At 37.5% G+C, this 14,331-nt stretch overlaps 1 protein-coding gene across 2 annotated transcripts in view; it reads left to right on the top strand.

Moving 5' to 3' along the window:
- Positions 1 to 14,331, top strand: part of MAP3K15 (mitogen-activated protein kinase kinase kinase 15) — an 81,273-nt gene that overhangs the window by 14,486 nt on the left and 52,456 nt on the right. For both annotated transcript variants that reach the window (XM_050974661.1, XM_030234362.2), the window contains exons 2-3: positions 10,403 to 10,542; positions 13,867 to 13,890. In XM_050974661.1, the coding sequence (XP_050830618.1) occupies positions 10,403 to 10,542; positions 13,867 to 13,890 (164 nt within the window). The remainder of the gene's footprint in view (positions 1 to 10,402; positions 10,543 to 13,866; positions 13,891 to 14,331) is intronic.

Below are 14,331 nucleotides of genomic sequence, written 5' to 3'. Positions count from 1 at the left end.
GGATGATTCTAAGAGATGTGTACCATCTCAACCTAGAGTCTTTTTCACTATTTACAGAACTGGATTTTTAAGTTACAGATGCAAATGTCTTTTGATACACAATATGTAAAAATGAGTTGTCGTGAAATTAAGCTTTTAGCTGTTATTTCTTTCAAATGTTGTAAGTTTAACAGTTTCTTCAATTACTTTTCCAAGACAATAGTGTGAAGCTGGTAGCTGATACTGCTCACAGGACTGATTAGCTACAGTGACAGAGCTTCTGTCTGCTGCTGTGCTAGCACTGAGTTAGCCAGAAATTGCCAGTTTAAAGATAGGTTGATGGATAAGGGGAGAACAGGACAATGAGAGAGACACAGTAGATCATGTGAAAGAGGTAGGAGTTACAGGTAGCAATAAGCATGCATCTGTCTGAGCCACAAAACCACTGAAAAGCCTAAGATGCAAGCAATGAGATCTCTCTCAGTTCCTAACCTGGGATCTTGAACACTGTAGGTGTACAAAGAAATAGTATAAATATCGATCTCTTGTGCACAACTTTTATAATGCATTTCTTACCAATGTGTAGATCTTGGCAGCATCCACCTGATATGATTGAGGTTGCTAACTAAAGATCTGTGACTGTGGTCCCAGAATTGGTAAATTTTTACAATCCTTCCTCAAGGAAGGGAGGCTGTGTAAAGGGGTCTGTGCTGTGAGTTTCCAGAGACTGTGTGTGTGGACATTATTTTTTCGTCTTTGACCTCTCACACTACTGTGAATTAACTCCCTCAGACTTGAGGTTGTGTTCTTCCTGAGACCTCACAAGCTGTGGTATGAAAGGAAAATAAATAAATAAAATAGAAGTTTAAGTCTATTACTAGCTTTTATATTAATGACTCTATATATATTGAAAACTCAAGGAAGAGTTAGGTGTTTGAGAGACCCCTGGAAATCATAGGTGAGGATTTGAATTGTGACAGTCCTTCCTCTCTCACAGGTAGAGAGAATGTGAGTACTGATGAGAAAGATCTATAGTCCTCCACTGGGCATTTTGTTGGTTAACTGGTGGGAATACACCCAGGGAAGCATCTGCTGAGATGATATAATTCTTGTCTGGAATGGCTTAATGGTTGATGAAATCCTTCAAAGTAGAGCTGGGAGGCTCTGTGCAAGGGGCACTGAACACCTCCAGTGTGGGTGTCTGCAGTTGCTTGGACTCCCCTCATGGGCAGTGGCACTTCTGGGCTGCAGTTGATCTCCTGAAGTTAGCTTCTGACAGATCAGGGGAATGGGGCTGGAAAAGTGCTTTTGCTCTCTCTGTGCTGACAATGGAGGCAGTGACAACAGGCTCGTCTGAGACCAAACATCTCCCTTGTGACTCTGACCAGCTCACTGCCCAGAACTTCGCTTTGGAACAAGCAGCATTTCATGAGGCTAAGAGGAGTTACTTCCAAACAGCTTCACCCAGCTGACAAATTTCTGATTTGGTGCTTGAAAGGCTGCTTAATTTGGCATGAGAGGATTTTTAACAGTGGCCAGAAAAATAAGTTCTCCAATGCAGTCTTAAAATGACTTGAGTTGGTTTTAATTAAATCTCTTAAAAGTAAAAAGAAAGAAACAAAACGCAACAACCTGAAGCAAAGACTGGCAAAGTTGAAAAGGACTGAAAGCAAAGCTTTGTCATGGAAAATATTAAGCAATTTCTAAGCCTGGGCATGTACTGTTTACAGTGAATTATATATTTCCTAACTTCTACAATTCAACATTTCAAGAAGAGTTCTTTGAGGATTAGGTCTTTGTTTCCTTCTTTCCTGAAACTGCCAGCTGTAAAAAAAAAAAAGACCAAAAAAGTCACAAATTATGCTATCTTCTGAGAGAGGTTATTACCAGGTGTTTCCAATCATACAATATTTTTCTTCTTCATACTTGTGCAAAGCATTGAAAACACATTCTGAGCTTGGATGCCACTGTATTACATTAACTGCATTTCTTTTCTTCCTGTGCCAGTTCTTGTGGGTGCTGGTTGTATTCTGATTTGGCAGAGTCTGAAAGACTCTCCCTGAAGATCTCTTAGAGAAATAATAAGCATAGGCATTCTATTGGCACAATTTTTGCTTTTCTAGATCTAGTAGGATTGCCCTGTTCTTTTAATACAGTGTCTTGCCCTGTTTGAAACTTAGTGTTGCTGTGAGTTTAATAGTATTTAAGAAGTATCTAAAATGTTAAAGCTTTTGCTGTCAAAGGTTTTTGGAAGAGTCCTTGTTTCCACTTAACAGAATAGTTCCTAAAATGCAATTTCAGGGCAAAAATTTGAAAAGCTTCAGATAATGTATCTAAAACCCCAAATCATAAAAATAAATGCAAACTCAGGCTATAGATCAGTTCCTAGAACTGGCAGTGTTGCTCACCTGCTGTAATTTGTTCTGTTCCTCTCAACTAAAGTGCAGTCTCTTGGGTGATGTAATTTTTGGAACAGACATTTAGCTATTAAGGAATATGTATTAATTATAAATATGGCACAAATACTTTGTCGTGTTTTAGAAAAATGTGTTGTTTTAGATACTAGTTTCTCCTGAGTTGCAATAAATGCCACTGAAGCATGAAAAATATGTTCTAATTCTATTTTTAGTGTGTGTTCCGTGTACCAGAGGACAGATGAAAGATGCAGTATCTGTAAAGTAACACCACAGCACTGACATGATTACTGGCTGCAATGTTCAGGTCTGAATGTAACCCTATTGTGGAGTTGTTTGTATGAAAGGAGGATTTTGTACAGAATTAAAAAAGATAGAAGTGAGCACTGGCCCCTCAGTCTTAGCTGTTCTGTTTTTCATGATTGTCTCATTTTCACAGTATCATCTGAGGGTTGGTTTTGCTGGATAGGAATTGGCAGTGAATGTTATAATGTCATACATTGCTAAGATAGCCTAAGACTAAAATTTTCAAATTCTCCCAAAGCTAGAATTTGAAATCAAAAGGACAAAAGATTACATGTGAGAACTGATCTCAAGAACAAGAAGTTTCTCTCTAGTTATGATTCCACTAAATATTTAAAATAAATATGAGTTTTGTATTCTTTATCTACATTAAAATGCTCTCAGGTTCTGTGTATGTGATACTGTGCTGGTCGCATTCATCACTAGTTTCACTCCAGCTATATGTGCCTCTGTTTTTGATACATTGGATTATTCTGTTTTCTGCTTCTTCGCGCTTCACATTTCATCACCTGCAGCAAGGCTGTCCATTGCTCATGGAATTGCTCATTCCTGTGCCATTTCAGGCCACTGGGGGCTCTCCCAGGACCTTCACTGGAAGCTGTATGAGGCACTCCTGTTATCTATATGGGAAAAAAAAAGTGTTCCAGCTTTCTTACCTCCACTTTCAGACTGTAAGCACTACAACTTTTCTTGGTAAGTTTTAACCATTCTGGTAGTTTAAAACCTGCATTATTTCAGCTTTTTGTGCTGGGAGCTGCAAGGATTGAGTTTGGGTGTTCCAAACTTTTCATGTGCACAGGAAGGAGGAGCTGCCTTGCGGGGCCACATGAAAGGACTTTGTAGCATCACCCAAATGCTATGGTTAGAAACACATTCAGTTGTCAGCTGTTCCTCCTCCTCCTCTTCCTCCTCCTTTACATGGTGTGTCTGCTTTCCCACAAAGCTCAGCTGGCCCACTTTGCTTAACACAGCTGTTCCCAGAATTGTCTCTGGAGGTGGGACGTTGCCACCTCCAGAGATGTGTTGATGTGTTGAGTAAGTGGAGCAAAGCAATCATTTGAATTGCTACAGTTAGCAATGCTTTTGGGTGGTGGAAAGGCTCGTCTGAAAAATTAAAAGATTTTTTTGTTTCCTAGTAATAGCAGAGCTCAGGATTTGCCTGGTCCTTTCACGAAAATTATTTAACAGCAAACTTTCCTTAGTCAAGAATGCTGCTGCTGCTCAGCTAATACATGGTTTATCTTTAGCACTCGCTGCATTCATATTCACTGAGCAGAGCAGTTTCTCAGGGAAGGATATGAAACTTGTTTCCAGAGCAAGATTTGACACATAAAAAAGAGGAAATGCAAAAGAGAGGTATGACTTTCCCTTCTGTGTTTGTGGTTCTAAGACTTCTGGCTTTAATAATTGTTAGGTACTACGTGGTTGCCTTCCATATTGCTTGGTGGGAGGAGAAGTGACACATTTTGGGGTGCGGTGGCCTTTCTCTTTAGTACACTTAATAACATAAAGCCTGTTGCAGATATAATGCCACAATTAAGTAAAAAGCAAATGACAATCTCAGTCTGAGAACAAAAATTAGAGGTGTTGCTCAATTTCTTTAAAACAGCACAAATCTGAAATTACCACTTTACTACACTTCTTGTGTTTTCCTGAGCAAACAGATAAACGATGGAAAAGCACCTTTCAGAATTTTTGCCACTTGATGCCCAGGTTTTCAGAATTCCCAAAACACTTGACAAATCCATTAAAGCTGTGAAAAATAAGATATAATTATAAGATATAAATAAGTTTAGTTTTTGCTTCATTTTAGAGTCAGACTGTGTATATGGATAATGGACTAGAACTGGAATTCTCTGTGTTATCTTCTCAAGATAACAATAAATTTTAAAAAGTGAATTAAAACTGATTTGGCCAGTATTTAAGTTTTCTTTCTCCAGTTTATGGTTAGTGTCATTAATAAAACCTGATAATGTCACTTTTTTTAAGTGCTTACTATATGTGAACAAAAAGAAATCTTTTTTCCCACACTAATATGAGGATTCATACCTAATTTAATTCTTATTTTTCTTGCCCTTTAAATCACTTCCTTTTGCCCATGAACTAAACACCCCTTCCAAAGGAAGTGCCCTCCGTGCATCAAAAGGTTTCAGACATCCAGTGTGCATGCTTGTGTTTCCTGTTCTGAGGTAGGCAGTAAGCTGGAATTTGCAGTCAGGGCTCCATCCACTCCAGGACTCTTTTGCAAAAGTTGCAGCTTATAAAACAATCTTCTTAAAGGTGCTCTCTAAGCAATTTCTGAACTATTACAGTTAATTTTAATTTTAGTATCTGTACAGAAGTGCAGCACTTGGTTTTAATCTACAAGAAGCTAAGTGTAGCCTGAAATATATAAAGTTGTTTTTAAAATGCTGTTTAATGTGATTATAACATGTACAAATCTATATTGCAGGACAAATCATTACTGATTTGTTGTTTTTTATTTTTATTACCAATTCTGGCCCTCTAGCAAACCAGTGATGTTAGCAAAGTTTGTGCTATAATATTGCAAACTTGAAAAAGTTAAAGTGAAATACCAGAAGTTCCTAAATTGAAAAAAAAAGACCTTTGTCTCCTGGGTCTTTCAGCTTCTGAGGCAATATCTGGGTTTAATTTGGTGCTTTAGATTGTAATTGGAACAATATTTTTTCTGAGAAAAGTAAGCAGATTTTTACAGGATTATAAAGCAGTAAGATTTAAATGAAACTTGATTCATTATGAGAGCCATAATATCATCACAAATGTTGACAGTATTTTTACACTTACATTGGCTTGTGCCTAGGATCTGATGGAGGGCACTGACACTTTGCTGGTGTAACAAACTGTGCTGAAAAATCACCTTAACTGTTCTGTTGGTAGTTGCTACAAATGTGCTTTATTGCCTTGAGCTTCCCAGTTTCTGGGAGTATGGGGCGGTGTGCCTTTTGTTTTAGCTGAAGTGGGAGCTGCAAAGGGTTCCTGGTTTTCAAATACACCAAGTTTTACCATAATCATTTCCCTGTGAAAACTTTGGTATTGTCTTCTTTAAAAGAAGATTAATTTTGATTTCTTTGCAGAAATCAAAATTAATGTGTATCCTGAATTAAGGATTTTAATTTCTTTTTCTTTAGGATTATTGCTGTTTTTCTGAAGAATTTGAAAGTTTTCTTCGCTGGTTTTGAAGGAATTACATGTTTTTTTACTGGTTGACTATGATGCAAGTAGCCAATCAACTGAAGCAATACTAATGTAAACGTTCATCATTTGCAGGGTGCTAGTGAATAGCAAAGGGCTGAGTTCTGCATTTCCCTCCAATAAGATTTCTATTATCTCATTAAGTTTGGGGGTGTATTTGAAATCTGTTATGTATAGAAAGGTTTCAAATGCAAAAAATAATGAATCTGAAATAATGAAGCAAGGTTCTTGCTCTGCACATTGATAAGGCTGGATGGAGGTGAATCTTAGTTTAGAAGTTGAAAGCACTGCAGACTTTTTTTTGACCTTTTTCTTCTGTTAGGCCTCCTAGATTCTATTTAACTATCAGCATATTGCAGGTTATTTCTTCATTTTCTTCTGTTTATTACTTTTTAACTTACAGATCTCGAAATTGTCAAATTGTTCTTTTGGTTTTGTTAACAATTCCATAAATCATAAAAAAAGCCATGTGAAGGCCTGTGATTTATTTAGATCATTAATTATATGATGTCTTCAGGTGCATTTCAAGATAGAAAAATAAGTCCTCTGGTCTTAACCTGTTTAATAATGTTTTCCATGTTGAATTATTTATTGGTTTCATAGTCTCCTATTTTACCACAGTTAATGATCTCTAATCTTATTTTCAGTTGTTACAGTTATTTGTCTCTTTTCTGCTCTCATAAGACACACTGGTGTTAAAATATGTAAACTGTAGTATAAGAAATGAATTACGTGCCATCTGCTGCAATAATGCAGAGACCTAATCAAGACTGTATAGGCAATAGTTCTGAATTACCTTAGTGCTCTACAAATACACACATACCATAATCATTTTACAGTGGAAACAAAAGCCTAGACAAATGAACTGCAATCACATAATAAATTGAGATCAGTTTTTGGGTTCATGACAAAAATTGACTACTTTCAGGATGAAAATAGTTTCATGGGCAGCAACTAGAGAATAAAATGAGTTGAAAATATATGCTATGCTTAAGAAGAAATGAGGGAGAACACATTTTTATGGGTATGCTCTTTTGTACGTGAGTTGCTAATGCAGAAAAGAAGCCATAAGTTTAAATATTTTATTCCAGAATAATTTGAAATTGGTCATATGCAACATTAAGCACATCCCCACACCTCTACTGCATCTGGTGGATGCATTGTATGGATTTTCACTTGGAAGCCTTCTGTTTTTCCCAAGGGGCTGTACCTTACCCTGCTCTCTTTCCTTCTGAACATAGGAAACCCTCTCCATTGGTGGTTTAAACCTGTGTGAAATATTTCATTATCACATAAAATTTCTCATGCATGATAAGGTTTGATAAAAATTGCCATAGGCTTTTGCTTCACCCTTCTCTGTAATGGAGGTTGAACCTAAATTTGTCAAGGGAAGTCCAGAAGTATGTTTGGCTGACCAGGCTCTTTTGTTATAGAGAATGGGAGTTGAGAATGGACTCTGATTGACTTATGTTTCTATTGCAAAGCACATACTAGGGTTGAAGTTATTTATTTTAATGTGTCTCTGGAAGTTTAAGGAAATTCTTATTTCTCTTATCAGCCCTTGTAAATGCATGGTTGAAGTGCAGAGCCACATATCTTGTTTTTAAAGAACTGTAAATGAAGAATTTTAGTGTAAATCATGAGAAAAATGCAAGATAACTGAAACAGAAGTATTTTTGGTGTTGTATACTCGCTTTGTTCATTACATGACTCACAAAACTGCCTTACTCCAAGAAGACAGATGTACCCCTGAGAACAGTAGTTCTGGGGAGTGTGCTTAGACCCAGCCAAAGGTGACACTGAGCTCTGCACTTTCGGCATCCCATGCACTGGATGCAACCCAGGGATCCACTGCTTTTATAAGTGTTTACTGTGGGTCATATTTTCTGCACCCAAATTTGCATTAAATTCATGGGCCTTCTGTGCTTGTGCTGCATTTCACTAGCATATTAGTAAAGCTGCTTTGTAAGTAAATCTTTTTCCTCCCTGCTCCAAGCCTGCTGCTGCGACTCCTGGAGGAGGACTTGGAGAGCTCCAAAGGATTGCAGTTTCTCATCTCTGCTCTAGCCCACAGCCAGGAGCACGTTGGATGCTCTGCCTCTGTCCTCTGTCATTGACTTCTGTGTCATTCCTTGACTCCCATGCTCGAACTGAATCCACTCAGTTAGATCCCTGGAGTTTTTTTTTAACTTGAATGCATATTTTTGTGATACATCTTCATCTCTGCTACTCTTCATTTTGATTTATTTTTATTTTATTTTATTCACACCTGTGTTTGTGAGGTGTGAATAAGCAAGGAAAACCTGTTCTCACAAATGTTTTTATCATGTGTGAATTAATATCTAAGGGATTAATAACTACCCTTTTAAATGGAGGTGCTTATTTCTGTTCTTATGTCCATTTCATGTATTATTGATTCCACTTACATGGCTATGGAGCAGCAATCAACAGGAGACAAATTTCAGTGTAGACCAGATGTGGCAATGAGCTGTGTATAGCCCTGTTTCAATGAACTCTGTTACAAATCATTGCTCACATCATATTGTAAAATGCAATATCTGCACACTATAACACTGCATTATCTGAGTTCCCTTACCAGGATGATGATTTTGATTTCACAGTACTCTGATTCCCCAGAAACACTCTTTTTCAAGCAATAAAAACCATCCAAGCTGCTAATGGTACTTAATTCTCACTCTGCTTGTTAGTTTCCCTTAAATTTGTTCTATAGATAATTTATGTCTTCCAAAAGGATTTGGCAATATTGGGGTAATCTTGATTCTGTTGAGTTTATGGAGCTGGGGTTTACTTCTTCAGGCTCTTTCAGTTTACATAATGCTATGGTGTGCAATACACAGAGAATTTTATTCATTCTGCAGACAGCTGGCTAAACATTGGAACTGGAAAGATCATCTGTAGATGGTGCAGGATTTGAATTTTATATGAATAAGGGGATTTTCTTATGCCATGACTTTGTCCTGCGATTTTGTTTCTTTGGTGGGGCAGGGAGGTGCATTTGCATTTTTTTGTGTGTTTTGTTGAGGGGTTTGGAATATTTGGGGGTTTGGGGTTTTTTATGTTTGTTTGGTTTTGCTCCTGAACAGTGATGTTTTGGTCTTAAAGCAGGTCTTCAGACTCAAAATGTTCCTTGTGCTTTAACAGGGATCTCATAGTAATCCAAGGAACTGGCTCTGCTCCATGTGGTGTGTCAGAATAGGCTGATGGAATTGTACAGGAGCATATATTTGTGGCAGGTTTTTCCAAGAAACTGCCTTCTAAGTATGGAGTATTGATTCTTGTGATGTGTAACCTTGGTGCAGCCAAGGTTAACTGGCTGCTGCATTTGGGTCTCATCCATCAGACCTGCTTTTAGATTTCTTGTTTATTGGTAGCTCACCTTTCTGTCTTTCCTTGTATGTACCAGGCACTGCCTGTTACCCCTTCAGAGATACAGAATTCACTGCCCAGCTGCACTGAGTCTCTGGAATCTGTTTTGAACCTCGGACTCCCCTGTGGTTTCAATGCTAAAGCTCTATTCTTATGAATACTTTGGACTTCAGTTCATCCATGCATCCTAAAGCGGTGAAAGCAGACAGACATATAGATACAGACCTCTAAAAATTTTAAAGCAAAATTTTCTTAGGAATATGTAGGATATAAGGATCAAGAAATAAAAACTCAGCATTAAGCATCCTCTTCTCCAGTTCCCCCTTCTTGCTGCATTGCTGTTTAGGTCTATATGAGAACATGGCGAACTCAGAATCTTTTGTCTGTATCTCAGCTGTTCTGCATAATATGGGATATTTCTCATTAGCTCTCTGCACAGCTCTTCTTGTACAGATGTAAATGTTCTTGCTTGTGTTTCTGACTTTCATTTCTGACTGGAGCACTAAAGAAGAGCAGTGGAAGTCTTGCTTTGGCTACTTGTGATTGAATTCCCTTATTTTGCTGTGCCCCTCATCTTGAAAATCTTGCTTGTACCTTTTTAGAGTCAATTTTCAGAGTAATTTCTTTTTCTACTCTTTAGGAATTAACCATTCTTCCGACCTCAGCCTCTTAAAATTACCTTGGTGTCACAGTTTTCCCTGGTTTTCTAATTTACATTATTATTTTTAGATGTTCCATCCTGAATATTTGAAACTTCTGTCCTACGGGTATTCATGCTGTCAGGCCTCAGGGAGCAAGTGCAAAATTGCTTTTTTACCCAGGCATTCCTGGTGCTGTGATTTCAAAACCTCAAGCAAGATTGATAAACTCAGCCTCCCAGTTAATGTAATACTGATAATTTCATGAGTGGCTCTTACATTTTATATAAAGGGTAAAATTTACTTCTCTCATAAGAAAATGACCCTTAATTGAAAATGTTGACTTGGTCTTTCCAGTGTGTGTGTGTAATTTCAGGATTTATTTTAAATCTCGTGTAAGATTAAAATTTGGTTTAAGATTATTATTTTTTTAGCATTCTCTCTTCTTTTCCCCTTCTCTCATTTCAGATGTTGCAGTTGTGGACATGAGTGACATTTCCAAGCAACCATCACTGTTCTACCACCTTGGCGTGCGTGAAAGCTTTGACATGGCCAATAATGTTATTCTTTACCATGACACTGATGCTGACACTGCTCAGTCTCTCAAAGTAAGGCTCTTACTTCACAATCTGCTTCATTTCAGAAATACCTTTATACCTGATCCTACGAATGTTTGTGGTTTTTTTGAAACTTACATTTAATGTAATTTCTGATAGCTGCATAATTAAATCCTGCTGAGAAAAAGCAACTATTTGTAAAAACAGTAATATTAGAATAAATAAATGATTTTTTTGTAAGACAAGATCCATAGTGTGGTACTGATTTTGCTTCAGGTAGTTAGACTTGGAATTGAGGGTACAGGTCCAATTTTTTTCCTTCCTTTCCGTCTTTTAATTAGAGTACATGTAAGGAAAAATTATGACCTGTACAATAATAACTTGAACAAAGGCTGTATTGCAGCCTACTCCTATGTAAGCACTTCTGTCAGATGAAGTTTGTGTTCCCTAGGTGCTGACTAGCTAAGACTACTAGAATCTCCTTTTATTGCTGTTTGAAGATAGGAAAATACATCCTCACCAAATTTTTTTAGAGGGCTGTTGTTCATTTTTATAGTAGGATAATACATGCTATACACTTAAGTCCTGAAATTGCTGTTCTGGATGCAAGTCATATATTGTGGATGTTTCTGCCTTTTTCAGTGCAGGTTCTCTTTATCTTACATCACATTTAGACTTTTGTCCTCTGTATCATCTGTTGCTGCTTTTAATATAATCAATTTTCTTGCCACCTTCAGTGAGACAAGCATTGTTCATGCTTTGTTGTTCTTTCCTTATTTTGAGTTATTGCCCCTTGCTACCTCACTTTTTTCTGCACCATTATTGTCTAAAAATCCTTTTTGGAGTTCTCCAAACTCTCTTGATTCTGTAAGAATTTTAAGTCTCCTTTATCCCCAAAAAAGCTCTGTCCTGTCATGGCTTCTCATTCCTCTGCTCTGCTCTCAATATCTTTGATTTTGCCCTCGTGTATCTATAACCCATACTTCCTTTCTTCATGTGGTGGTCCACATGTGCATTCACAGTCCAAGTGGCCTGGAGTCCCAAGAACTCAGAGCTGGAGCCTGTCATGCCCTTTGCTCAGTGAGATTTTCCATATGGATACACACTAAGGTATTAGTGGTGTGTCCTCCTTTCCTCCATCTAATCAGGGTGGGCAGGCATACAGCTTTTCATCCACTGCTGGTAATATACCTGACTGCCATGAAATACTTCATTTTAAATTTTCATTAACACATTTTAATCTTTTTTTTATGCCGTTGCTCAGATGTTCTGATCAACTTTATTCTCCCAAGGATGTGCACAAGTCTGGAAAGCATAGGCTAGTTGTTTTCTGTTTGTTTCTGCCCAATGAGCATATTGGCTTTGATTTCTGTACTTTGTATCAAGCCCATACTGAAGCTCCTGTTTTGTAACTGGAGTGTTGAAGAATCTCCAGGATTACATCCATTTGTGGTTGGATATTCAGACTGATTCTTGCAAGTCTTTGCACTGACAGTTCTAAGTCTTTTTTTCTAATAATGTAATGCTCAAGTCTAGAGACTGGGGAACACCAGAATGTGACAAGGTCACTTAAGGCCAGAAAAACTATTGTATGCCTTCACCTTTCTTCTTCTGGAAGCTCTGTTAGTGGCACTGATATCTTACTTGTCTCTCAGTTTGCATAACCCCTTTGGCCTAAATGGGCCCATGGCATATCTTAGATGGGATTGTAAAATGTGATTTAAGTTGCTGAAACCAGCTAGGAGAGATCCTGTGTATCAAATGGTTTAAGCTGGACACTGAGACAGGGTGCAGTGCTCCTCTTGTCATTGGTATCTCTTCAGCAATCAAGCCCCAGTTCAGTTTGAATGCTGGATAGCATTCAAATATGCTTTCTAATGAATACTTCAGAAGGTAGGCAGGGACTGTTCATGAGGTATTTCAGCAAAGAACAGTTCATGACACATTTCATATCATAGGTGCTGGATGATTTCAGAAGAGTTAATTTCTCCCTATTGAGAAAGATTTAACTGCAGTAGATAAAGCTGTGGGAGATACTTGCTTAGCTAGATAGACATTAGTTTCCAGATATGTAATATTTTCATCTGTCTAAGCCTTCCATTGCTTTTGTTATGAAGTATGTTATTTGGCTTAAGGAGTTTAGGCTACTTAGAAATTCCATTTAGGTTTTAGTACCTTTTTGACCCTCTGATGTTTCTTTTTTCTGAAGTTTATGACTAATTTGTTCAGGGTTTGTTCACTTCTGTTCAGAATTGTATTACTTTACTTGGACCTAAGTTGCTGTGCACACTCTTAAAAGTAGTGCAGAGTCTGAGTGTTGTAAAGGCAGCATTGATGTTACTGCTGTTCCTTCTGCTGAAGATCTGTGAAGTTCTAGCAACATAACTTTATTCAATTTATCTAAGGAGCCACCCTGAAATTGTCCCAAGAGTTGTCTCTTCAGTTTCACCAATGTTCTTTCAAAACAACCTAGTTCTGAGGATATAAAAGAATATGTAATCTCATTTTCAAAAGAGTCATATCTGTAGAGCTCTTAAATGCCTCCTGGTATTTTTGCCTGTTGTTGAGGAAGTGGGTGCATGGGCATGATAATTCCTGTGCAGTGGTTGTCCAAGTGGACTTCAGGCTGTGAGATGTGAAGTTGCTCAAGCAGAATCATTTCAGGTTGTCAGAGCACATTTAATTCAATTATATTGAAAATTTTGATTAGAAACAAGTCTATGTCTAATATTTGCAGCATGGATTACCTGGAGACCTCTTTAGTTTGACTAAGCAGTGTTCATTGAACATGTAATCCATCGCCCAAGAGAAGAGGTTACTTATCAGCAACTAGATGTCTCTGAGGTCTGGTTTACATGCCCATCAGTTTATCATCTGCTTCATTGTTTCAGTACCTGTCCTTAGATTTTGAGGTGAGAAGAATTAGGGTGTAGAAGGAATGTGTTGGTGGGTACCAATCTGTGTAACAAAGGGGTTTAGGTATGTGAAGGATACTCTTTCAGAGAGAAAAACCCTCCAGCTTTGAATGCTTTTGTCTCACAAATGCTCAAGTGTGACTGGGTGTGCCCAGTCTGAGAAACTCAGGTTACTGCTAAATACAACTTTCTTCATTTTCTGAATACTTCTTTATGTAGGTTTCTTCACTGAATGGTTAATTTTTTTCCTAACCCGAGCTGTGAGACTCTTCTTGGTGTTGTTCTGTCCCTTTACTGGAAATTTACTGTGGCAGGAAATCTGGATTATCCTGTGAAGAACACATATGTGTGTGTGGGTACATATATATATGTATGTATGTAAAGCAGTGTTTTTTATTGGAAATAATAATTCCCAGTAAAAACAAATAAACATTTCTATTATCTTTTTTTTCCCCCACAGGATATGGTATCTCAGAAAAACACAGTAAGTATTAAATCCACATTCATTTTTAAACACAAAATGAAGATCCTACATGTGAAGCAACTTTAATACCAAAGCTCCCAAGCATACATATGCTCTGTATGATTAAAAGCAGTCGTTTTACCCATTTGTAATTCAAACTTCTGGAAAACTTGCTGACACTCCAAAGTAACACTAGATTTTAAAGCTACTTTTCATTATCAATTCCTTTCCAAGTTGTAAAAAAGTGCCAGTAGATATAAGTTTTATTTGTAGGTTGACAGATCCAAATATAAACTCAGAAATTCAGTCTCTTTTTCCCTCTACCACTATCACCCATTTGTGCAAATGTAGATGTTTGTGATGCCTTAATGGAGTTTGCTTTTGTATCTCAAACAGCTTTGGCTTCTGTATATCTGTCCTCTAACTTAAAAATTCACAGATTTACTTAGAAATGCTCAATTC

This window comes from Serinus canaria, chromosome 1 (assembly GCF_022539315.1).
Source record: "Serinus canaria isolate serCan28SL12 chromosome 1, serCan2020, whole genome shotgun sequence".
NCBI classification, from domain to species: Eukaryota; Metazoa; Chordata; class Aves; order Passeriformes; family Fringillidae; genus Serinus; species Serinus canaria.
Note: the sequence above shows the minus strand (reverse complement) of the source record. Positions and strands in the feature narration are given on the sequence as shown.